Source organism: Squalius cephalus, assembly GCF_949319135.1.
Source record: "Squalius cephalus genome assembly, chromosome: 3".
In the NCBI taxonomy this organism is placed as follows: domain Eukaryota; kingdom Metazoa; phylum Chordata; class Actinopteri; order Cypriniformes; family Leuciscidae; genus Squalius; species Squalius cephalus.
In genome coordinates, this window is record NC_137124.1 from 34,687,197 (window position 1) to 34,712,888 (window position 25,692).

The 25,692-nt window shown below is 37.4% G+C and overlaps 1 protein-coding gene across 2 annotated transcripts in view; it reads left to right on the plus strand.

The window, feature by feature from the left end:
• The window catches only part of lrrc4cb (leucine rich repeat containing 4C-b), a 31,678-nt gene extending 7,101 nt beyond the window's left edge, over positions 1 to 24,577 (plus strand). The window contains exon 2 of one of the 2 annotated variants that reach the window (XM_079865100.1): positions 20,902 to 24,577. In XM_079865100.1, the coding sequence (XP_079721226.1) occupies positions 20,952 to 22,847 (1,896 nt within the window). In that variant the 5' untranslated portion in view covers positions 20,902 to 20,951 and the 3' untranslated portion in view covers positions 22,848 to 24,577. The remainder of the gene's footprint in view (positions 1 to 20,901) is intronic. The other variant, XM_079865099.1, reaches the window with a different exon arrangement.
• Positions 24,578 to 25,692: the final 1,115 nt, after the last annotated feature.

Sequence of the window (25,692 nt, forward strand, 5' to 3'; positions counted from 1 at the left end):
AACAGGATTGACTGCCAAAACCCTTTTCATTTTAGTTGCATTGGCCAATTTGCCTATACAATAACCATGTTTATAACTAGAGTTACTACATTTTGCAGACATGCAAAGTTGTGATGTCCCATAAAACAGTTGTGACAAAACTTACAGTTTAGAGAATTTCACTCATCTAATCAGATTTTAGTGGCAGATCTGTTTTAAAATTGTTCTTAATTTTTTTTTTTGTGAAGCTTAAAAGCATTTGGGGGGAGCCAGGTGTTTTTTCCCCTCTGTTTTATCAATAATTTTTTGAGAGCTTGATAAGATGGTATGATATGGAAACTAAACTGTTCAATCGAAATTGAAGTTTGCACAAGTAGTACATACTGCCTTAAAAATTATAGGGTAGGAAGAGAAGCGACCCATAACAGGAGTTGTAGTGGTGTCTATTTTAAAACAAGCTAAAAAAAACTGCTACTGACAACACACATCTTACATGAGAATTTTAACGTTACCCTCGGGGAGACGATTTAAGATTTTGATGTGTAAATCAAATCATTATAAAAATTCTTAAATTACTGAATAGAGAATTCCAAAACTGAGATTTTTAGATTGGTATATAGTAGGTTTTTAATACATATTGGATTGTTGCATTATTATTATTGTATGTTATGGTATGTATTATGTGTTATGTGATTCCAAAGTTGTTCATTGGCCGTGTTATGGTTGTCCAAGACAAATTTCCCAAAAATGGGAAATTCTATTCTATTCTATTCTATTAAAAAAAAAAAAGTAAGAAAGGTCTTGCATCAGAATTGATTCCATCCCAAGCCACACGGGTAAGTTTCTGTTAGAGATTCTATCACACACTATCCAAATATTCCAGTTGTTCTATAAAATTGAAAACCAGAATGAATTGAGGTAATGTGCTAGCCTCCTCGGAGAGCCACTCAGGGGCTTGAAACACACTGGATTTATGTGTGCCGGCATGCTAGCAGCTGAGTGCTTCAATTGGCCAGGCTTCATGCAGAGTCAATACTAATGACGGAGGAGACTATACGGCCACATTCAGATTATAGCTTGGAAGCCCTCAGCTGCTCCTATTATCATCTCAAGCAGGGAAAGTAATGCTTACCACTGTTTACCTCCCTGTCTGTGTTGCGCAGTCATTAAGGTTAATGACTAGGTGGATATATTTGTTTTGAACAGTGAAAAACATAGCTCACGGGAACATGTAGGTGCGCTGAATGAGATTTGGGGCAGTGTGCTTCACACCATGTTCCTCCACCAGAAGTAAGTTGTTGGTCTGTTGTAGCGCGTTCCCTTCACTTCGGTGGAGTGAGCGTTGCCGCTCGAATGCGCATGCAGCAGAAGCTTGCATTGTAATTCATGTTTTTTGTATGTGACAGCACCATGTCGGTGTGATAGATACCTCGGCAGAGGCGGCACTTCAGCCACATCTCATTCCCGCAAATGGATGCTGAGTGTCCAGCCGGATAACACCTCTGCCTGCAGGAGTGCAAACAAATGAGGGCGTTCCATACGTTGCTAAATTAATCAAGATTGTCATCACCAACAGCCCATCTCATTTGAAGACTTAAAACAGGCCTCGTTTCATCCACCGCGAGTCGATATAAGAAGTGTCAGCCCCTATATGTCCTACTTTTCAAAGGAACAGTGGTAGGTGTGATAATGACAATGGCTAGTGTCTCACTAACAGGAGCTTCATCGATATTGAGCATGGTGGTTGATGAGTAAAACAGTCTTCCTTGTATTAATCGACCATGGGGGACCACTTAACTGAGTGAAACTGCCCGCTTCCACACACTAAGGCATGTCAGTGCATTAGAGGAGCAAAGGCTCTTTGAGTGGATTGGCTGTGTAATGCAATCTGTATGCATGGGATGAGCACCATGCTAGCTGTGGCTCCTTCATTTGTGCTCAACCAGCAGGGTCAGGCTGTTGTTGTCTTTTTCCTCACTCATTCTTGCTTGCTGTACTTTTGCCTTCAACAAATCATCAAGTTTAATTTAAACAGATGCATAAAGCAAAACACCAAGTTCTCAATGCAACACTGAAACTGCCACATCTGTAGTATCTGTGCAGTGACACATCACCATCGAATGATTCTTTTGAATGCAATAAAAACCCAGATGTACATTCCGACAACCTACCTATAAATCTAACAGCAGAAATGAGAGCATAGAATCATCTACTAAAGCAATTTCTGTTTTAGACAAAGATTTTGTGTTTTAATTACTACACATGGTAACTTAGCTAATGAATAATGAATGTTGCTCTGCACTGTATGTGCTCTGCCTTTTAATGCACCACTATCACTCTTTGCCTCAGTCTCCTGACTCTCTCTATTCTGCTCTATCTTCGTCTGTCTCTTGAGTTCAGTTTAAGAGGAAGACAGGATGGATATGTCTTCAGATCTGCAGAATGTGGAATTAGGAGATATTGAAAGGAAAGTGAAGCAAAGTTAATGGCTCTTTCTGATTGTGGGCAGAGTAGCATAGTCTCATTATGAAACGTCACTCTATGGAGACTTTTATGCTACACCACCAAAATGTCACTCTTGTGTTGCAAATAGACTACCATTCCAAAATTTGGGGTTAGTATGACATTTTTAAAATGTTTTTGAAAGACGTGCTCACCAAGGCTGCATTTGTTTTATCAGAATTACACCAAAACAGTAATATTTCTAAATAGTATTACAATTTAAAGAAAATGTTTTCTACTTTAATATGTTTAATAATGTAACTCAGTATGTTTGTTTATGTAAAATGTAATTTATTCCTGTGATGGTAAAGCTGAATGTTCAGCATCATTACTCCAGTTTTCAGTGTCACATGATCCTTCAGAAATCATTCTAATATGCTGATTTCCTGCTTAAAAAACATTTTGGTAGCTCTTTGTTTTACAGTCCTGTTCCGCATGTACATACTATGTACTTATTATACAAGATCTGAGTTATAACTAGGTACTACCCCTAAACCTAAACGTAACCCATGTAGTTACCTTACATTACCAGTAATTTATTGTGTAAGTACACTGTAAATACATGTACTGTAAAATAAAGTGCAACCAACATTTCTTATGATTATTATCACTGTTAAAAACAGAAACTTTAAAAAGTATTTATTTGAAATAGAAATCTTTTGATACAATGTAAAAATCTTTAATGCCATTGTTGATCTGTTTAATGCACCATTACTGAATATCAAATATCAATTTTTTTTTTAATGATTCCATTACTTTACCCAAGGCAGAACTGTTAAAAAGTAAAAAAAAAAAAAAAAAAAAATGAATGAAAATGCTGTCATTGTTTACTAATTACTTTATCATACTTTTTCTTTTTATTGCAACACAAGTATCATAAAGTAGGCTATTCCTTTATGTATGATTTATTCTGTGGAGCAAAAAAGAAGATATTTTTGAAAGTCAGTGGGGTCCAAAAACATTGCACCCCATTAACTTTCATTGTATTTGGCAAAAAAACAACAACAAAAAAAGACATTCTTCAAAAATGTCTTCTTTTGTGTTCCACAGAAGAAAAAAGTCATGGTTCGAAAAGGTGAGTTTTGGCTGAACTGTGCCTTTACGTTAGCCTGGCAAGCCAGACCTACTTTAAGATGTTAGGTCTGGCAACTCACCATAGACACGGCTCAATCCGAGGGGCGGGATAAACGGTGGTCTTTAAAATTCCCTCTGCACGCAATAGGACAGCGCTTCAACCAACCAGAGCGTTTTCCCAACAGCGGAGCTAACGTTAGTTGATAGATTCAGCTTTTGAATCTGGCCGGCAAAACTACAAACACATCTCCCTTTTTAAAGAATGACTTCAGTGCTGTTCTTTGCTCTTTTCTCAAAGAAAAACTTAACTCCAAGTCCTCCAGAGTCCAAAGCCGATTCGAAAGACTGTTCTCCAGCGGCAGCAGCCATTCTTTGTTTTCAAGTAGCAGGGAACCGTCACAACTCTGTCGTCATTATGTTAAGCTCGCCCCGCCTACTCTATACACGATGTGATTGGCCTGACCCAATTTAGGTTTTTACAGCTCCGAAAGTCAACGGAGAGTTGCTAGACTACCCTGGCTGCAAAATAAATGTTGCTGCCGCTAGGGTGCGTCTAGATTTCTAGGCTACCTTTACGTTGTTATTCACTGAAAATATTTCCCTCCACCACAACACTCTAATCTCACACCCATTTAAACATTCAGAAGTTGCTGATTCAAGAAGTGCTACAACAAATTTGTATGAGCGTTACTAGAGTGACATTCCCCTGTTAGATGCCTTAGAGAGAGTTAGTGAACATGTTGAAGTTTAGCCCTAACGACAGCTACATTTTGTGACTCTCAAGATCTACCTGTTTACATGTCCACAGATACAGTATAGGCCCATAGGGGATGGAGATGGACCACTCATAGAAATATAGCGACTATAGGGATGGAAAGTCCTGCTGAGTTTGTTCACTCTAGTATGCGCATTCACTGGTCCAGACAGTTTTTAGTGTGATTTGTGCTAAAGAAGTACAATTTGATGATACTGTTCGAGTACATTTGAAATATAATTGTGTTTGCCATTTTTTAGTGATTTCCCCATTCAAGAAGATATTGGCTGTACTTGTATGTCAATAGGGTATATGTCGAACGTCGCATTACGAAACCGGAAAACAGAACGCATCGCTTCCGGTTCAGGTCTTTTGTATGTGCTTCTTGCATTTTTTTACTGTTTTACTCAAGATAACTTAAAAGGAGCGAGCAAAGATGATCATAACCAATGTCCCTCGCATGTGAAGATCGATATTTAAAAGTAACAACAAAAAAAAATCTTCACACTAACGTTTAGATATTTAAATAGAATAAAACGCCAATAACAAAGTGAGATAGGTAGGTTAGCTGATTACCTTAAAATTCCATAGATATCGGCGTCAGTTCATACGGCTGTTAACACTTTCTATGACAAGCGGATGCGATGAGACCAGGTTTCCGGTTTCGTCATGCGACGTTCGACATATACCCTATTGCCCGCATTAAAAATAGCACCCCTGGGGGTGTCACCACGATGGTCGCCGATTGACTTGTCTTAAAGGGACACTGAATAAATGAGAGGTATCTTGCACAAATGGAGAAGGACCCTAGGTGTTTGCATAACGTAGTGTGCCAGCAGCATTGTAAATTCCCATTCTTTTTGATGTGAGATGAAAACAGTCATGCTGTATACTCTTGACAGTATCTCTTTAACGTTGCCAGCGCAATGCTTTATGGACTGGCTGTGCAAAAGATTTAACAGGAAACAATGACAAGCACTTCAAAGTGGAATTGAACTTGGTTGATCTCAGCCATTATTAAAACACCTATTTCGAAGATACCGACCATAAAAACTGTAAACAACAGTATCAATTTGCTTTTGCAATTGTTTAGCAGTGACTGTAGAGGCTCTAATGCAAAGCCATGAATTATTCCTAAGCAAGCTGTCTGTTTGAGAGAAAGGGAGACAGAAAGAAGTAGACAGACAGAGGGACGAGAGAGGGAGTGAGTGTACGCTCTGACTCACAACTGCTGTGCAACAGCCTGGACACGATGTGGGGTCCAGTCGTTGAATTAAAATCACAGCAACTTGAAAGAGGAAAGCCTGAATTCACTGCCGCAAAACATGGCACGGTTCTCTGAAAAATCATAACAGATAGTGTTTTTTACTCTACCTGCCCCCCTTTTCTTAAATCATACTACCGTCAACCAGATGCCACAGCGGTGCAGAGCTGGTCATGCATTTAGCCCTGGGTTTTAGATGTCTTTTTTGTAATATTTTTAGCATGTCTTTGCACTATGGGACTGGTTGAGGAAAGTTGTAAACAGACTCAGATATGCCAGATATATGTAGGTAGGACGCTCTTTTGAATTCAGATATGCCTAACTCTCTAAAAAATCCAAAATATGTTGCAAAGCCGAAGTGGTTAATTTAGTGGTCACACAAAGAGATTGTATTAGCATAATGAGTATATGCAATATTTTAGTATATTTTAATAGAGAGAGATAATAAATGCTACATACGTAGGCTAACTACAGTACGCATGCAAATATTTTTGTCTTAGAGATCAGAATGACATTTACATTTACAAATGATATTAGTTCAGGCAGTTCAGAATACATGACACTTGCTAAGCTTGGTCTATTTAGTTGCTTGATGGTTTCTAATTTCTAGTAGGATGCTATTAAACATATAGCTTGGCCATGTTCAAACTGGAAGCAAAAATCAGATTTTTTTGATCCAGATGGGTTTTTGAAAGTCTGGACAGCCCCAAAAAAATTCTAATAAGAAATCTGATTTTCAGGTGGTTTGAAATGCGATTCAAATCAGATTTTTACAGATGCGTCACAGTCTGGACTCTCTGGCTGCTCAAAACAGATTTCAAATTGTTGGTAACACTAGGGCTGTACTCAACCAAAGAAAATCTTGGTCGACTTAAGTCCTGAAAAATCGACTAAAAATTACGTTAGAAAAAAAACGTTCAATTAATTAGATGCGCACTGTGCGCAGTACTTGGTAGCCTTGTTGTCCGCCTAAATGAATTATAAATAAACATAAACAACCAGTAGGCTATTTGCAGTATATTAAATCGTTTTTGACCTAATTATTTTGCACTGAAATTAGTCTGACACTCGAGTCTGTCAGCTCTGACAGCGCTGCATCACGTGCACCTGCGCAATATCATAGCTTATGATTTCCGAAAATAGTACTATGTTGTCAACTAGTGATATCATCACAAGAACTGTTGAGGAATATGCAACATAATTTAGACAATTATTTTTGTCATATGTTATAATAATAAGTTATAACTGTCAGACACTATCATTTCACCGTGCATGTCCTCGCACCGAGCGAGGCTGAACATGAGCTCAGCTTCGCAGCTGAGACACGAATAGACTATTAACTTAAAGCTTTTACTCTTAATAAACACAAAAGGCACGTCCACTTTAATAAAAAAAATAATATTTATTAAACAAACCAGATCAAGAGCAGAAACGAAATAAAGTGCATAACTGAAAAATAAAGCATCCTAGGCTCAAAACTAACACAACCAACAGCACAGCGCAATTGCGCATTAGGCTCCAAATAAAAAAGTTAGGTTATCACACTAAAACATTGAAATATGCTAATTCTGATATGTTCATAGCCTACTCAAAACAGACAGGGCAAGCTAACGCAGACAAGTGAGCTTACCACTTAGATGATATGTCATGTTTGTCGTCAAGCTGTGGAAAACTGTTGCTTGCAAACTTTGCATTCGACCTTTTTCCTGTTATCAATTTTAACAAAATGCTGCCACACTGTCGATTTCTTTGTTGTTGACATGTTAGAAGAGGACTGACTATTAAACGCTCTCAGAATTAAATAAATAATATTCAGCATCAAACCTTCTACGCTCGACGCTCTCTCTTGGGTTGAACTAATCCAAAAAAGGTGAAAACAAGGGGGGTGTTTTGAAGACAGACTGTTACAGTGAAACAAGGGTACTCTGAAAACACCCCCATTAGCAGTTAGTGCTTTCCACCTGATGAAATGAGCGCGCCTCAGCGCGGCAAAACTGATGAAATAAACGCGGCAGAAAATCGACCAATCAGAATTTTGGTCGAACCAGAACGTATCGACCAACTAATCGACTAATCGACTAGGACAGTACAGCCCTAGGTAACACTTTATAATAATACTGTTCTGTCATTAATGGATAACTACACAGGAACAAACTGATTAATGAATTATTAAGTAATAGTAAATTCACTATTAGCTTTTCAATAACTAAATATTTTTTCATACCTCCCAGAGGATTACTAAGAACTACTATAGACAGGTCCATAATTAATGTGAATAATGCACAATGTATAATTAATTCTAAAGTGAAGGTCATGGTAACCCACTAGTAACGTCTCAAGTATCACCAAACCCTTCAGAAGGAATTACTAATTATTTTTATCAGTATACTAAAGTAAAAAGCATGATAACTCGCTAATACTGAAATCATTGTATGCTTTTGAGGTTTTTGTAAGGTTTTGGATAGTAATGACTCAAGTGTTAGTACACCCTTCTAAAGAATTACTAATTATTTGGATCAGTATTCTAAAGTGAAGATCATGGTAACCCACTAGTAATAACTCAGGTGTTACCAATCCTTCGGAAGGAATTACTATCCAAAACCTTACAAAAAACCCAAAGGCTTACAATGATTTCAGTCATTAGTAGAGACTTATCATGTTTTTCACTTTAGAATACTGATCCAAATAATTCCTTCTGAAGGATTTGGTAATACTCGAGTCATTACTTGTGGGTTACCATGATCTTCACTCTAGAATTAATTATACATTATGCATAATTCATGTTGATTTTGAACCTGTATATAGTAGGTATTATAGTACTCTGGGAGGTATGAAAAACAATAGTAGTTATTGATTCAATAATAGTGAACTATTACACACAACTGAGCACTACTACTTACTTATTTGTTAATAAGAGTTTCTTGTTAGTTAATAGTAGTAACTAGAGTGTTACTAATTTGTTTCTGTGTAGTTATTCATTAATGACAGAGCAGTATTGTCTTTTGCATCACTCTTAACCTGACACACAACGATAACTTCAAAACTGGTGAACCCAGCGCACCCTCAGTAATTTGAACAGGGAGATATGATTCACCTCCATTTTTCCTGCATCCGTTTTTCGACAGAAAACGTGGGTACGCCTATGTCGTTGCCAAAGCAACCGATGCAGATAGATTGGTTATGTCTGGACACACAAATCACTTTGAGAAAAAAAAAATCGATTTGCCTGCAGTCTGAACTTAGTTCAAGTTCAAAGTGCTTTATTGTCATTCCAACCATACAACAATAGTGTAGCAGAATGAAATTGCGTTTCTCCAAGCTCAAATGTGCAAAGTATGTACAAGCATAAGAAAACAAAATAAGGGTAGTACAAGCAGGACAAAAACAGGTGGACAAAACATACACTATAGATAGACCAAATAACAAATCAACATATAAGACAATCAAAACTAAATATATAAATAATATCAAAACCTTAGTTGAGTCTCTAAATCAGGGCTGGACAACTATGGCCCTCGAGATCCACTGTCCTGCAGAGTTTAGCTCCAACCCCAATCAAACACATCTGAGCAAGCTAATTGAGGTCTTCAGAATTATAGAAAGATACAGGCAGGTGAGTTTGATCAGGGTTTGAGGTAATCTCTGTAGGAAAGTGGATCTCAAGGGCCAGCCTTGCTCAAGTGCTACTGTATATGCATATATAGCTAGTAGGGTTGCAAAGGGGCGGAACATTTCCGGTAAATTTCGGAAGTTAAGCTGGGGAATTTTGGAAATATTCATTACCACGGCAACCGCTTGAAAGTAACTGTACACATAAGAGACGGATAGATACATTATTTAAGGTTATTTCTATTCGTTAGAATATTGATATATGAACTTGTTGTCAAGTAAACCCCGTTGCGAGCATGTGCGTCTCTCTAAACTTTCAGTGTGCTGCACTGCTCTAGTTGACTTCTGCGCCTTCCCCCCCGAAAATATCACGTTCATTTTGAAAACGTAATTCCTTTTGTGGATCTTCTTGGTCTTTCTTCATGTTTCTTTGACAAATATCAGTGTCTCAGTCTCACGCACGCTGCACGCGAGTTAACCACGCCAACTTATTTACATGTTGCGGTATACACGGAATAAAAAAATCTGTTACGGTTGACATTTTCTTCCACGGTAACGATATATACCGTCATACCGCCCAGCCCTACTTAGTTATGTGGTAAATAAAGTTATGCTAGCTTATTTAGCATCTAACTTATCAGCTTGCTATCTACTAGATGAATACATTTGTATGTGATATTTGCAATTTAAACATTTAATAAATATATTTCCCCATAATATCATCAAAACTTTGTTTAGTCCACAGGCTCAAATGTGTGCCTTCAATAGTCTTGTGCTTTGGGCTTCTGAACATGTGATGGAGGCGTGCACAGTGCCAGTAGGGGGTGTGGTCTCAATAGCCATGCAGTAAGCAGTGTGCTATGTGCATGTGATTGAGGAATGGCATGGATATTCAAGTGTATTTGAATGGCATCTGTTTGTTTTAGTCAAGATTATGCTAAAATATACTTTCCTCAACTATATTTAAGTTCCCTATGAAGAGCCAACCCTCAACTTTGAAAATTCCCAGTTTATTCCCGTTTATTCCCATAAATTCCTGTTAATTCCCTTAAATTCCCATTAATTCCCATGGAAAGTTTCCATCTTTGAAAATTCCCATAATTTTGCAACCCTAATAGCTAGATATCTTCACTGAAAACACAGTAATAAATGATATTAGTACAACAGAGTAGCCATGATATCTTAATTAATTTTCACAACCTATCATACTATTGCCTGCAGCACAATTTTTTTTTTGTCTACACAATAACGTAAATAGTTTGATTATAAACTTTGACATAAAGATATAGAAAATAACACTTAAAAGAATTAGTTCAGCCAAAAAAAGAAACATGTACAGTGGTGTGTCTGAGATAGAGTGCCTTATGGAAAGATCAAAGGAACGCATGTGTCTGCTTTACTTGAGTCACTGACAGAAACAAGTAGCATATGCACAATCTAAATCAACATAGAGAAATAAAAATGTTGCTGATTTTCCTCATTTTCAATATTTAGCGATTTAGACTATGATATTCCCTCACTCTGTTACCACAGCAACTATTTGCTTTCACAATAAACATGCTTCTTTAATGTAAAAAGTACCTGTACAAATGAGAGGCGGCAAGATCACTGGATGCTCTGTAAGATGTCCATTAGGAGACAATACAGTAAGCTATTCTATTTGTTAGGATATCGATTTAGGAACTGTCAACTTGATCTCACAGGACTTACAAGGTGGCAATTTTGTGTGAATGTGTATGATGTAAAGTGTATGAAATTTGAAAGATTTTTTGATAGAAAGTAAGAATGAAGGTCCACCCCTGAGATCGAACGAATTCATACAAATTAGCCACCAATTTGCCAAAACGAATTGTCATGAAATTGTGTTGGAACTTTTTGGAACTTTTTCGGTCACAGGGGAGTCAAGAATGTTTCATTCATAGTTTTTCCTCCTTTAAATTGGTATGAAATCTCATTCCAGTATGATCCCTTATATAACCGATATACTGTGGCTGGTACTAAAAGCACATTTTGTGCATTTTTCTAATGTAATCCTTTTTATATTATTAACAATACATTGGCAGCATAACAGTTGGAGTGAAATTATAATTTTTTTTATTTTTTATTTTTTTGCTTTGCTTTAAAAACACCATCACTCGAGCTGCATGCACAATTTTGTGTAAAATCTAATGTCCTCCATCAAACTAAATTAATGCTTGAGCATTACATCACTTAATGTCATATTTAACTTATTTAATTAGTGACCTAGCCATCTTCAATATTTTTATACATTTTATAAAAAGTTACTTTTTCGTTTGAAACTTTTCAGTGCAAAAACAGTATATAAGATTCTCATTGTACCGCATATTTTGTGTACATGGGCAGAGGGTAAGGTATAGAATACTGTAGGTAAATGTTGAAAGGTGACTCTTGATTTTCCATTTCATATTTCATGAGGTACTGTCCCTGTGGTTCTGGATTCGTTTATATTGCATTCAGGGGTCAGAGCGGTGCGCTTTTAAAGATTGCTGTCTGCTGTGTTTTAGCATGGTCAGCACACTGCCTCCCTGATTTTCAATTTGAACACTGAAGTAAACTGAAGGGGCCAGGCTCAGGAGTGATCACTCTACTTGCATAGTCTGGAAGAAAAGCGTCTTGTGCCCTGTCACTACAAGTACTTTGACTTAGCGGAGGGAAACAGCAGGGGCAATAAGTGTTTTAACTAACCAGGTGTTACGAACTCATTTTTCCTCAACCTTTCTCTGTACTTTTTATTTTTAAAAAGCATTGACTTTTATATTGCGCTAAGACAGGTGTAGTTGTGAGCGGCTTAGTAAAAAATTCCAGAACAATGAGAATATGCGAGATCTCCGTCCCTCCAGCTGTGTATTTCCAGCAAGGCCGTCTCCTGCCAAGACTCTCTTTGTCTTGTAATTGTTTTCTTACTCAACAACTTAGCCTATTACAATATGGATATTCTCTCAGGGATGTGGTTTGAGAGCCACATACGACTCATTCGAACACTTCCGCTCTGAAAGATTATCTGCTAGGGTCTATTGTGTCGAAGATGACTGATGTCATTAAATGGGCAAATCTGATAAAGTCCTGATGTATCTAGACTAGATATACAGTAGCTAGACAGAAATATTCAGATGCAGCTATGCCGCAGTGACATCAATTTGTCGAGAGCTGCTTTCAGTAACCCCTTTAACTGGTGCAACAGTGCTATATGTGCTTTAGCTTCATTTCCTTTTCAGCGCAACAATATGATAAAGATAGAGATTCAATTTTCAGTAAGCAACTTTTTTTTCCCACTAACCTGCTGCAGTGCTGTGGGATGTGATTTTGGCAGGAGTCCTGACAGTTTAAAAGTGCACCAATATTTTTGCTAACAAGGCCCTCACGACGTCAGGAAACATGGGGGTGCACCATCCCACAGCCAATGAATTACCCCCACGGCTTCTGCCTCTGCCTGAAATTTTGCAGTCACATGCTTACATGCCATATCTCATGGTTAAATGATTCCAGTCAATATTTAAGGCCATCGCAAGACCATAAAACTGACTATCGGCATGAGGTCCTCTAATGATTTAGCAAATGGCCATAAATATAGACAGCTGATTTGATTTAAGTCAATATCTGTAACTCTGAGTTTCCCTGTAGTATTGTACAGCTAAGTGTTGTTCATTAGAGAATGCAAGTTCTCTTTTTTGCTGTGAATATAAATAGGTGACTAAATTAACTGCGGAAGGTCATAATTTCCCAAGTGAGGGTTGCTAACATGCTTACAAGTAATGATTGCAATTTCATTTTCTTGATTTAATAGGTCAGAGGAAAACAATTAAATTGCAAGTGATTCTCTCTCTCTGTGTTTGTTCCTGTGTTTATCTCTGTAGATTCAAACTCTTGAAAGTTGCTCTCAGCTGAAGGCCCAAAGGGAATCTGGGCTGAGCTAATGATCATTTTTCTTTAACAAGTTCATCAGACTAATACAATTACTATATTAAAAGCTGCAAGACTAATGGAATGATCAAATATCAATAGTAATTACATTAATGTATTAAATAACTGTAAGCAGTATCCTTAAGGAGATCCTAATACTAACATTATGAAGTTTTGGCTTCAGACATATTTGGTGGGAACATTAGATCCATAGACAAGATCTCCCTGCAGTCTGATCCACCCACACAGCCAGAAAAGAGGGAGAGAGAGAGAGAAAAAAGAAGAGTGATTACGGCCATTTCATCTGATTATTCATCAGTGTCATTATGATAATGGAGGCAGCATAAGTTATTTTGGCACAATCCAATGGTTGTGGCGATTATACCTGGCCATAGACGCTTAGATCTAAATTACATTACAAACTAAGACTCCTACTGGATGTGCAGGGGAAGTAGAGGAGCTGAGGAAGATCTATGTGGGAGTAATTTGCATTACTCCCTCGTTTTGTATCTATTTTCCCTGGCTAAACTGCTTGAAAAGGCCTTCTAAGAGGCAAGTAAGGTATTGATTTTTTACTTGTTTAAACACACCGGTAGGATAGGGCTTCGATCATTTAAAAGATGTGCATCACTCTCTTTAGAATATACTGAAGCTCAGATGCTGAATTAGATTGTATTAGACACCCGACTGTAAATGCAGTGCATTTTGGTTGTATTTCGTTGAGCTGGAACATTGCGATAATTTGAATGTGTGTGAAATAAATCGCAGAAGAATCATACTTTTCAAAGTTACTTTAGAATCGCACTCTTTCGAAATAAAACAGTGAGTTTCATCCCATCGTTTAATGTCTACTCAAGGTGAACATGACATGTATTTATAGTGTACTTCAGTCTTTGCAAATTTAAATGGAGGGCTTCCATTTGTAAAGCATCTTCTTTGGCTTCAACACAGTCTCCCCATTTAAGTAAAGACCTTGGCAGGCATCCCATAAGCAAAATCCTTTCGGTATGCCATTGTTTCCAGGTCCCGAGGAGTCAACACAATGTCTCCTGAGAACTCACTTTGGTGTGTTGTTTTGGTTTGTCCTTTACTTCTAGGACAAATAAGCAGAGCACATTCCAGAACATTGTACTGTGTATGTAAGAGTATTTACATAATATTTCAATTTAGTTAAAAACGGATTATGCAATTTTATGTTGCCTATAACCCAACGATGAAAATGCGAAAAGGAGATGCTGCATAAACTATTTACCTTTTTTAACGGCATTTAATATTTTACACAGATTTTATTAGGTGCACATTTGTTTACAGTCAGAGATGTACACTGCTTGTATTCACAACACAACCATGACTTGACTGGATTTGGATGTGTATTCTTCCGTAACACTGAATCGATTGCTGTCCTTGTGGAGACCCTTGGTGTCCTAAATGTAGGAAACGAGAGGAGCACAGAGTATACCGAAGGATTGCTTCCAAAAATAAGCTATACGATTCTGTGAATATTAATTGGCTGATTTACCACCAAATACATAACCCTGCTAGAAAGAAAAAAAGATCTCAGTTAATCATTCAGATTATTTTGAAACCGTGTTTTATATTTGAAGAGTTCAGATGCAAACGCCTCTAAGTGCCATCTGAAATTTTCTTCTAGAATGACCATTTTTATCAAGCTCGTATATTTAAGTTCAGTCATTTCACTTAAATGGCAATGAAAATTACCTATTAATTGCCATTTAAGTGAAATTACTGAACTTAAATAAACGAGCTTGATAAAAATGATCATTCTAGAAGAAAATTTCAGATGGCACTTAGAGGTTTTTGCATCTGAACTCTTAATTTATTATATTATATTTACATATGTTTTACTGAAAATAAACAACATAAAATAATAATGAGCAATAGTGGATGAATAGAGTGCACTTGGTATAATGACTAATCAGTGTCCCTCAGTGTCCTTCAGGAGCTGTTATAAAATAGACCTTCATCATATGCTTTCTCTCTGATGTCTTAGAACGCATTTGAAAGAGTTATCAGATATTGATTGTGGAGGAAAATGCAGAGGATGCCAGAGAACAAGTTATAGCCACCAGTGTATACAAGAGACTCTCAGTGTTTTTTGATAGCGAATAAGCCTAGACTGTAGCACTCATGTGAAAATAATATTTGAGCAAGGGTAGGGTGTCTGTTTGAGACACGATTCAAATTAATTAGTCTAAAAGCTCCACAAAAAACCTGTTTTCAACAGCTCTCTGAAGGAGGTTAATGTTTATTAGATTTTTAAACTGATATCCCTTGATTATATTCATCTTGAACTTTATAAAGAAGCTTGTTTTAATTTGTTTACTCATAGAACCTGTTTCATCAAACCTCATCTTTATCTTTATTTGTGTGTTATATATGTGTTAGAGCTTTATCTGTGAAACACAGGTCATTAATTTGATTGGCATAAGAGACCTCAAGGAATATGCAAGCTTTGGAAAGAGCACTGCAGGGAAAAAATCTGTCAAAATGCACTGAATTAGCACATCACTCTCAAGATTCATCATCATCAACAACAAAAAGCAAGGATAAGCCTTGCATATGCGTTTGGAGGATTATTAAACTGCTGTTGTTTCTTATGTGACTCAAAAAGTGTTTGTATATCATCAAATTATTTTGAATATTTCCCTGCAGCATATTTATGTCTTGACTCTTGATTATACAATTTCTTCTAAAAACAATTATCTAAGAGCATATAATGAGGCCTTTGCAGATAGACTGGTTTGAGATACAGTATGTAAAATACATATGAGTTTGAATGTGACAATTTTGAAAATGTGTGTCAGAAAACTTACTGTAGGATGATGTGTGGATTGCTATTATGTAATTAATGAGATAAAAATGGGTTTTAAAGTAATTCTCGTGTTTCCGATTTTTTATGCAGGCCTCGAGCTAATCACTCAATCAATACCTGAGAGATTAGTGTGCTTCCTCTGTAAATTCCTTGGTTATTTTTGGTAATGAAAAAGAGGCTCCTGCCAGGACATGCCCTGATTATCTCACGCATCTCATTAAACGTGCGTCCATTGGAAGTTCTCTCAGCTTCTCACAGTAAGGTGTCAATTGCTGCTGCTAACTAACATTCATTGCCTACCAGCGAGATTAACATCTCACTGTGACTAAATCAATCACAGTCCTCAGTTTTAACAATTTTATAAGATGATCAGGAGCACAGATGCACAGTGAGACCATCTGAGACATTTCATAGTACAATAGGGTCAAAGACAAGAAAGACGGTTCATTCAAATTGGATCATTCATTTTATCCTAAGAAGACTGAGATATGTGAGATACACATACTATTTAGACTTGATCATCACTGACAAAAGCATGTGATATTTCCAGTCAGGATTTAGACTGCTTACAACAGACTGAAATCTAATACTCATGACAAAAGTCAAGCTCACAATCATCTGGAACGTTTATTCATTGTATAATACCATTTATCAACCAACATACAGCCCACTCATTCATTGAGGTTGTTGAGTAGGTCTTATTGGACTTTATGGAATTACCTTTGTGCCAATAATAATGAACGCAACTTTTCAAGAAACTAATGCAAATATAAATTGAAACTGAAGAAAATATCGGTGAAACTGAAGCAATTTTTTTGACTTCGTTTTTAATACACTGCATGTTTTGCTAACTGTTTTCACATCTTTCTTTCGCTGATCTGAACTTACAAATGCTCTCATAGTTTTAATTTACGCTTCTGAAGTTTTCGTTTATGCTCCCTGAGTTTCCGTTCGCCATTCTGGCTCATATCTCTCGCGGGGGTGGGGCTAGCAGCAGTATGTTCTCATTGGCTACTGAGTTTTTGATTGACAGCTTCTTGACCTGGAAGTGAAGACGTCAGTGTTGTGTTTAATGTTACATGTGTGGATGTAAGCGTCTGTAAGCACAGCTTTCTATTTAATTTTAGTGATATTAAGTTATGAGTTTTATTTTTTAAATTGTATCTGTATTTAACTGCTGCTATACTTTGTCAACAGAAGCTTTTAGGAGCGCAAGAGATCTATTCAGTCTATTCAGGTGTAATTGTACATTAAAGTACTGTATATAATACTGAACATATAGTGTCCAATGTTTTTGGAGAATATTTGTTTATTCCTGATGATTCTTCTGCATTGTAGACTCTGATTAGGTTGAGCTTTTAAAATTAAAAGAGAATACTAGTATACGTGTGTGATATATTCATCCGCCAAGAAAGTCTAACTTCAACCAGGTAATCAGGGTTGGCAACCATGGCCATCACACTACTCATTGTTAGCATATGCATTTACACCATCACAATTAATGATCACTTAATTAAGAGGAATTTAAACAATATGAAAATTACAATCGTGGCTTGTTGTCAGATGAAACCTCTAGGGCATTTCATTATATTTCACACAAAGAATGTTCTTGTTGAATTTTTTTTTTTTTTATCATGCTGAGAATTTTATTTAGTTATTTCATTTAGTTAATATTATCTTCTAACATTTAAAATTGGAAAATAATTTTTTAACAATCATCAACAATTTCAATTGTGACTTATAAAACCAGTTGAATGAATGTAATTGAAAATATGAATTAATTAAAATAAATGTACAATCTTTATTGTCACTACAGCATATACACAATTATCAAAGTGAAAGTCTTGGATGCAATTATGTTGTGACAGGAAAGGACAGAATCCACAAAACATTACCTGCATACAATACATTTAATGCACAGTATTTCCATGATATACATTACTATTTTGATAAAAATATGATATGAGTAAAATATGATATACATATACATATTTAAAATTCATATACATTTTGAAATATGCAATGATACTTTGAATAGGTGAATAGGTCCTGTTACAGTAAAAGTAACAAAACTTTTGTACTGGGTGGGTACAAGGATAGTCCACCCCCCACCCCAAAAAATAAAATTCTCTCATCATTTACTCAACTTCACGCCATACCAGATGTATATGACTTTCTTTCTTCACACTTGCAGAGATTGATTATTTTCCTAAAAATCTTAATTCGTGTTTATTTGTAAAAAAGAAAGTAAAATCTGGGGCAGAATGAGGGTGAGTAAAATATATGTATTTTTGGTATAATTGGTGTATGTAAAATACCCATTTTTATTTTTGGGTGAACATTCATATGCTGTTGGTATGCTAATCCAATATCAGCATAAACTAATAAGAATAAAATGCAACATCTTGTGTACTTGTGAACTGTTTGTTTTTTAATCTAGAGCTCCAAAGAAATTAAAATATTTGCATAATATCAGGTGTCTGAAGATCAAGATCCTATATATATATATCCATGGCTGTGTGTATTCCCTGGTTCCTGGATGTTTTCAGTCATAATTACTTACATGTATTAGGTTTAGCATTTGGATATATATTTATTATTAAAGACTATGAAAGATTAAACAAGTTTCTCTGAAATGTTCATTTGAATTGAGCATTTTTAAATTATTAATATTCAAATATGGACACAAAAAGAATTTTGTTACTCATACTAGCTACATATAATAGCTTGATCAGTCACACAAAAGTAATCAGAATAAATATTGACTCACTGCAACCAGGGGGATACTTCAAAATAATTGAGTGTTTACATATCATGAACAGAGATGTGGTCTGTGGTCAAGTCATGTCTCTCCTCTTTCAAAAACTCTGCATCGCAAATTAATCAGCAATTTAAAAATGTAGGTTTAAATAGCTTTATTGGCATGGTAAAAAGGCTTTACATTGCCAAAGTTGAATCAGGCAGTGATTGACAGCGCTCTGGTCCAATAGCATCGGTTGTCAGATACAGTACCTTTTGTACTGTACAGTACAGATACTGTACAGTACTCTAGCCCAATGTTGTTTGGGGTGGCTGGGGGGAAATATGATCTAATCAAAGCAAATATGATCTAATCAAAGACTGTAACCGTATGTAGATAAACAGGCCCTGTAATGATTGGGCTAAATCAAGACAACACTGCTGTATAATGTTACGGGCTCTCACTGAGCTCTAAAATACCTCTCCACCTGAAAAAAACAAGTACTGTATTATAAATAGTATTAGTATATTAAAACTTTTTAAAAAATCTGACTTACCACGAGTATCCAGTATCCTGATAGCGACGATGACTGATTATAATGATTTCATTCGTCTGAGCTATTCATTCTATAAGAAATTATCTCAACAATGTAGTGTAGCAGCAGATAAATACAGATATAAACTTTATATCACAAAAATGAAATAGAAAGCTGCGCTTACAGACGCTTACATCCACACATGTAAACAACACTGACGTCTTCACTTCCAGGCCAAGAAGCTGTCAATCAAAAACTCAAGAAGCTAGCCAATGAGAACACACTGCTGCTAGACCCTCCCCTACGAGAGATATGTGCCAGAATGGCGAACGAAAACACAGGGAGCGTAAACGAAAACTTCAGAAGCACAAATGAAAAGTCTGGAAGGGCATTTGTAAGTTCAGATCAGCGAAATAAAGATTTGAAAACAGTTAGCAAAACATGCAGTGTATTAAAGTCAAAAAATTTGCCTGCGGTTTTTTTTTTTCTGTTTCACAGATATTTATTCAGTTTCAATTTATATTTGCATTAGTTTCTTGAAAAGTTACATTCAGTATTATTGGCACAAAGGTAATTCCATACGACTTCAGCTCCTGTTGTCATTTTGATTGGAAAGCTCTCTGTCTCATATTTATTTACTTTCCTACTGTGGTGGGAGATTCTGAGAGTAAAATGTTGTAATTATGACAGAGCTTGCTTGATCTTGTAAATGAAAGCATTTCTATTTATTTCAAGGGGTCAGGGGTCCTAAATTTCTCTCTCCTTTTATTTCCCTCTCATTATTAACGAGAATACTGATTATAGTAACCTATTTGCAAACAGCGTAGGTAATAAGACATCTTATTTTTCATAAGAACACTTGAACAGATAATGAGAGCAGAGACTTGTAGGGTGAAGGAATTTTAAATTTAGTGTGTGCTGTAGCAGTGGCACATTTCTTGTGGGTTTTGACAATTCAGTTTCTATGTATCTTCATAGTATGTGCAAGCATAGAGTGCTGAATATACAAGCCAAAGACACATCCTTATCTCCTAGATATGCCCAGAGATGGACCTGTCTGCAGCTTAATCCATCCCTCTGACAGCTTTCTGTGACAGGATTTCCATATATCTCATTTTAGTGCATAGCATACAAGATTCAGGAGTGTTTTGTAATATTATAGTAAAAGCACAACATTACAAGAACAACAAGTTTGGGAGTCTTTCCCTGTGTTAATTGCAGGAAGTCTCAGTTGGGTCAAAAAAGTGGGGACAGAAACTTAGGTTTGGTCAAAGTTCAATACTTGACTATAAGCTCATGTCTGCTATATACAGTGCAAAAACAAACAAAAAAACAATCAAGAAAATGACATCTTTCCATCCCTTATTGTTTTAATTATTTGTGGTGTGTTTCTGTGTGCAGGCTCATTAAACTACTGCAACAGTAATTATACTCAATTTATCAGCCACATTGGAGAACTATATCTTGCACGTACATTGCCTAAACAGCAATACTTGTTTTTGTTCGACGTCATCAGAATATCAGAAATGTACATGCAGCGCCATTTGACAGAAGAATGTTCTTTTTGTTGTAAAAAATTGCCGAACATCAGCGGAATTTGATGTTCTGTTTGACTGCCATCATGCTTCACTGACATTCACTATATGACACATTTTGCTAACAGATTTATTTTCCTCTTCCTCTTTTTCAGACAGCCTGTAAATGTTTGGGGAGAGAAAATCAGCTGGCATTAAATTATGAATGTTGAACAAGATGACCTCTTACCATCAGCGCCAGATGTTGAGAGGTCCTAGATGGAAAGGGGCTTGGTTTGACCCCTTGTTTCTCCTGCTTTTAGCCCTACAGTTGCTTGTTGTCGCCGGATTGGTGCGAGCCCAGACCTGTCCCTCTGTATGTTCCTGCAGTAATCAATTTAGTAAGGTCATCTGCACGCGCAGAGGGCTAAAGGATGTCCCTGATGGCATCTCCACCAATACACGGTATCTAAACCTTCAGGACAATCAAATCCAGGTCATCAAAGTAGACAGTTTCAAGCATCTACGACACCTTGAGATTCTTCAGCTTAGCAGAAACCACATCCGCAACATCGAGATTGGCGCCTTCAACGGCCTAACCAGCCTTAACACTCTGGAGCTTTTTGACAATCGCCTCACGACCATCCCAAATGGCGCCTTTGAGTATCTATCAAAACTGAAAGAGCTGTGGCTTAGGAATAACCCTATTGAGAGCATACCGTCTGATGCCTTCAGTCGCCTGCCCTCCCTGCGGCGGTTGGACTTGGGAGAGCTGAAGCGTCTCTCCTACATCTCGAGTGGAGCATTTCAGGGCTTGAGTAACCTTCGCTACCTGAATCTGGGCATGTGTAACCTCAAAGAGGTCCCCAACATTCAGCCCTTGATTCGCCTGGATGAGCTGGAGATGTCCGGGAACCAGCTCACCGTCATCCAGCCCAGTTCTTTTAAGGGTCTTGTCCATCTTCAGAAGCTGTGGATGATGCACGCCCAAGTCCAAACCATAGAGCGGAACTCCTTGGATGACCTGCACTCTTTGCGAGAGCTCAACCTGGCTCACAACAACCTTTCCTTTTTGCCCCATGATCTCTTCACGCCTTTGCACCACTTGCAACGAGTGCATTTGCATCACAATCCCTGGAACTGTAACTGTGATATTCTTTGGCTGAGCTGGTGGCTGAGAGAGACCGTACCAACGAACACCAGCTGCTGTGCACGCTGTAATTCCCCTCCCAGCCTCAAGGGGCGCTACATCGGTGAGCTGGACCAGAGCTACTTTCAGTGCTACGCCCCCGTTATCATCGAACCACCTGCCGACCTCAATTTGACTGAGGGAATGGCGGCAGAGCTCAAATGTCGGACAAATTCAGTGACCTCAGTCAGCTGGCTAACACCAAATGGCTCCATCATAACACATGGGGTGCTCAAAATGCGCATTTCCGTCCAAAACGACGGAACGCTAAACTTCACCAACGTCACAGTCCAGGACACAGGAACATACACTTGCATCGTAAGCAACATGCAAGGCAACATTTCAGCCTCTGCTGTCCTCAACGTGACATCCGTTGACAACAGTGGCTTTAGTTACTTCACTACAGTCACCGTAGAGACAATTGAAACCCCTATCGATGGGGAGAGTAGGACACCGGTTCAGCCTTCTTTTGGCTGGGCATCCTCCTCGACCACAAGGGGAACACCCATTGCCACCGAGAGAGCGTACACTATTCCTGTGACTGACATAGACTCTGATGGCTCTCTCAATGGTTTGGAGGAGGTGATGAAAACCACCAAGATTATTATTGGCTGCTTTGTGGCCATCACGCTCATGGCTGCCGTCATGCTTATAATATTCTACAAGATGCGCAAGCAGCACCACCAGCAGGATCACGATGGGCCGACCCGCTCCATTGAGATCATCAACGTCCACGAGGAGCTGACGAGGGTTCCGGCCATGGAGAGTCACCTGACTCTTCCACCCCTGGAGCATGAGCATTACAACCACTATAACTCCTACAAAACTGCTTATAACCATGTGTCTGCTCTTAGCTCGCTGCATAGTTCAGTGCATGAACCTTTACTAATCCAAGCCAGCTCGAAGGATAATGTACAGGAGACGCAAATTTGACCATGTTGGACGAAATGAATTCTACCAATGCTGTTTAAATTTTGGTTGTGGACATGCTGTCGTCATGAAGATGACAGTGTGCATTAAGACGTTCAGCAATGTCAATGAGAGCCAGGGTGTATGTATCATTATTTTAACAAGTGTCTTTACAAATCTTATTTATTTAAAGATATGTGAAGTGACTGAATCATGAAATCATAAGACAAAAAAGGTTAATATTGTCTTCTTTTTTTTTCTTTTTCACTTCTATATTTTGTAAACTGGGCTAATCAATGGTTTACTTTAATGTGCTAATAGAATTAAGGTCAACTGCCATGCTTTTGAGAGCAATGAGACAACAGTTGTTGTTTTTTCGTTTGTTTGTTTTGTTTTGTTCTTTTTAGTTGTGGCATATTACATCCCATTGCTCCAGTGTGTTTTCATTTTTTTGAGACAGTGAAAACAAAAACTGGCCACTGAAAACTGCAGACTTTAAATTGCATAGGGCACTTAGATATGAATGGTGGGCCTGATGGATGCAGCGACTCTAGAGAGGTGTATAAATGGTTACATTTCCCCATGAAAAATCCTGTTACTGAACAAAAAAAGGGAAAGCTTTCATTATCAGGGCCTGGATTATTCTGCAAATGCAGCTAGTATGAAAGGAAACATTTCTAGTATTTATAGAAGCTACTGTTCTGAACACACATCAATTGACTTCAATTCAGAAAATAGGTTTGCATAATTGCCTTGAATTACAGTTCTTAAGTCAAGTTATTATCGAAAACGTGGCATTTGAAATTCAGCATTTTATTTTTGTTTTTCCCCCCAAAATCTGTAAATATATTTATAAATGTAAATGCCACAGACCTATAGATATAAAAATGTATTTATATACATCAGTGAACATTAGGGTAGTTCAAATATAGCCCCAATGTCACATGTGTGTGGGATGTGATCATGAAATACAAGATATCGAAACCCTGAGTAGCTGAGGACAAGGGAATATGATTTTTGCGGCTTTAAGACCAAAATGGCTATGAGGAAATAAATAATGAAACAAAAAATAGCCTGTTAATGTCACTATGGAAACCAATAACCTAGTAAAAAAAACACACTGGACAAAATCAGAGTGCACCTAGTGCATAAAATGTGTATTGTTTATTTGAATATTTTCAATTGAAGGGATTTTTTAACCACGTTTTTTACTGTGAATGTGTGCTTTTGTATGTTTGTGAGTTGTATCTGCCCTATACTGTACCATCAGTTATTATTTGATCATTGTCTATAGAATATTACGTTCATTCTGTTTTTCGGTATTTTGAAAAGAACTCTTGTATGGTTTATTTGACTGGCAACTGCATACCTCACCTAACATGATGATGATGACGAGTGTGTGAACGTGTCGTTGTGTCAGTCTATACGTGCAAAGGGTTGTATGCTCTACCATGAAATTCTGTTTTTCACCAGCTTGTGTATTGCTTTCTCAAAATAGTTGCTAAAAGCTTATGTGTGATCTCTCTCTCCCCCCTTTTAATCATTTTGGACGGCATGATAAGAAGATGTGATACTGGTCTCACCAGTCAACTGCTGAAGTAAACCTAATAGGTTCATATGTCAAAGGCATCAGAAAAGTACATGAAGAATATACCTCTAATTCATCACATGTGCTGACAAGTTTCATTTTAAATACAACCCCAAATCCAGAAAAGTTTGGACATTTTGTAAAATGCAATAAAATCAAGAATCTTATTTGTGAATTCTCTTTCAGCTTTATTTAATTGACAAAAGTGAAAAGAATTAAAATGTTTTCACTGAACAGCTTAACTATATTTTGTTAATATACACAAATTTTGTTTTTGATGGCTGCAACACACTCCAAAAAAGTTGGGACAGAGGCATGTTTACCACTGTGTCGCATCACCTTTGCTTTTAATTACACTTTTCAATAGTTTGGGAATTGAGGATGCGAATTGTTAAAGTTTTGCAAGTAGATTTTTTGCCCAATCTCGCCTGATACAAGACAGCTTCTCAACAGTCCATGGTCTTAGTTGCCTGATTCTCCTTTTCATGGTGAACCATACATTTTCAGTAAGAGACAGATCTGGACTGCAGGCGGACCAGTCAAGCACATCGACTATGAAACCACTCTGTTGTAGCACATGCAGAATGAGGCCTGGCATTGTCTTGCTTCCCAGGAAAGATGTCATCTTGATGCCATTAAATGTCTCTGTACAATCCCAATATATGCCTCCATGTCATTGTCACACACATGCAAGGCACCCATACCGCTTGCACTGATGCTTCCCCATACTAGGACAGATGTTTGCTTTTGTACCTGTTACTAATAAAAATCTGGATGGTCCCTTTCAGCCTGAGAACTCAATGTCCATTTTTCCCAAAAACAAGCTGAAATGTGGACTCTTCTCCATTGTTTTTTGGAACATCTGAGATGAGCTCGGGCCCAGAGAACTCGGCAGCATCTCTGCATTGAACTGATGTATAGATTTCTCCTTACGTATCAGATTGGAGTTTCATTTCTTGATGCAGCAGCAGACTGTGTTAAGTGACAATGGTTTTTCAAAGTACTCCCGAGCCCACATCGCTGTATTTAACACAGTAGCATGACGGTTTCTCATGGAATGCCGTCTGAGGGCTCACACGCACATTCAGTGGAGGTCTCCTGCCTTTGCTCTACATGTACTGGGATTTTTCTGTATTCCCTGAATCACAATATTATGTATGGTAGATTTATGTATGAAAGACATAAATTCTTTGCAATCTTGCATTGAGAAATGTGATTTTTGAATTGTTTGACAATTATCTCATGATATTTGGCACAAAGGGATGAGCCATGGCCAATCTT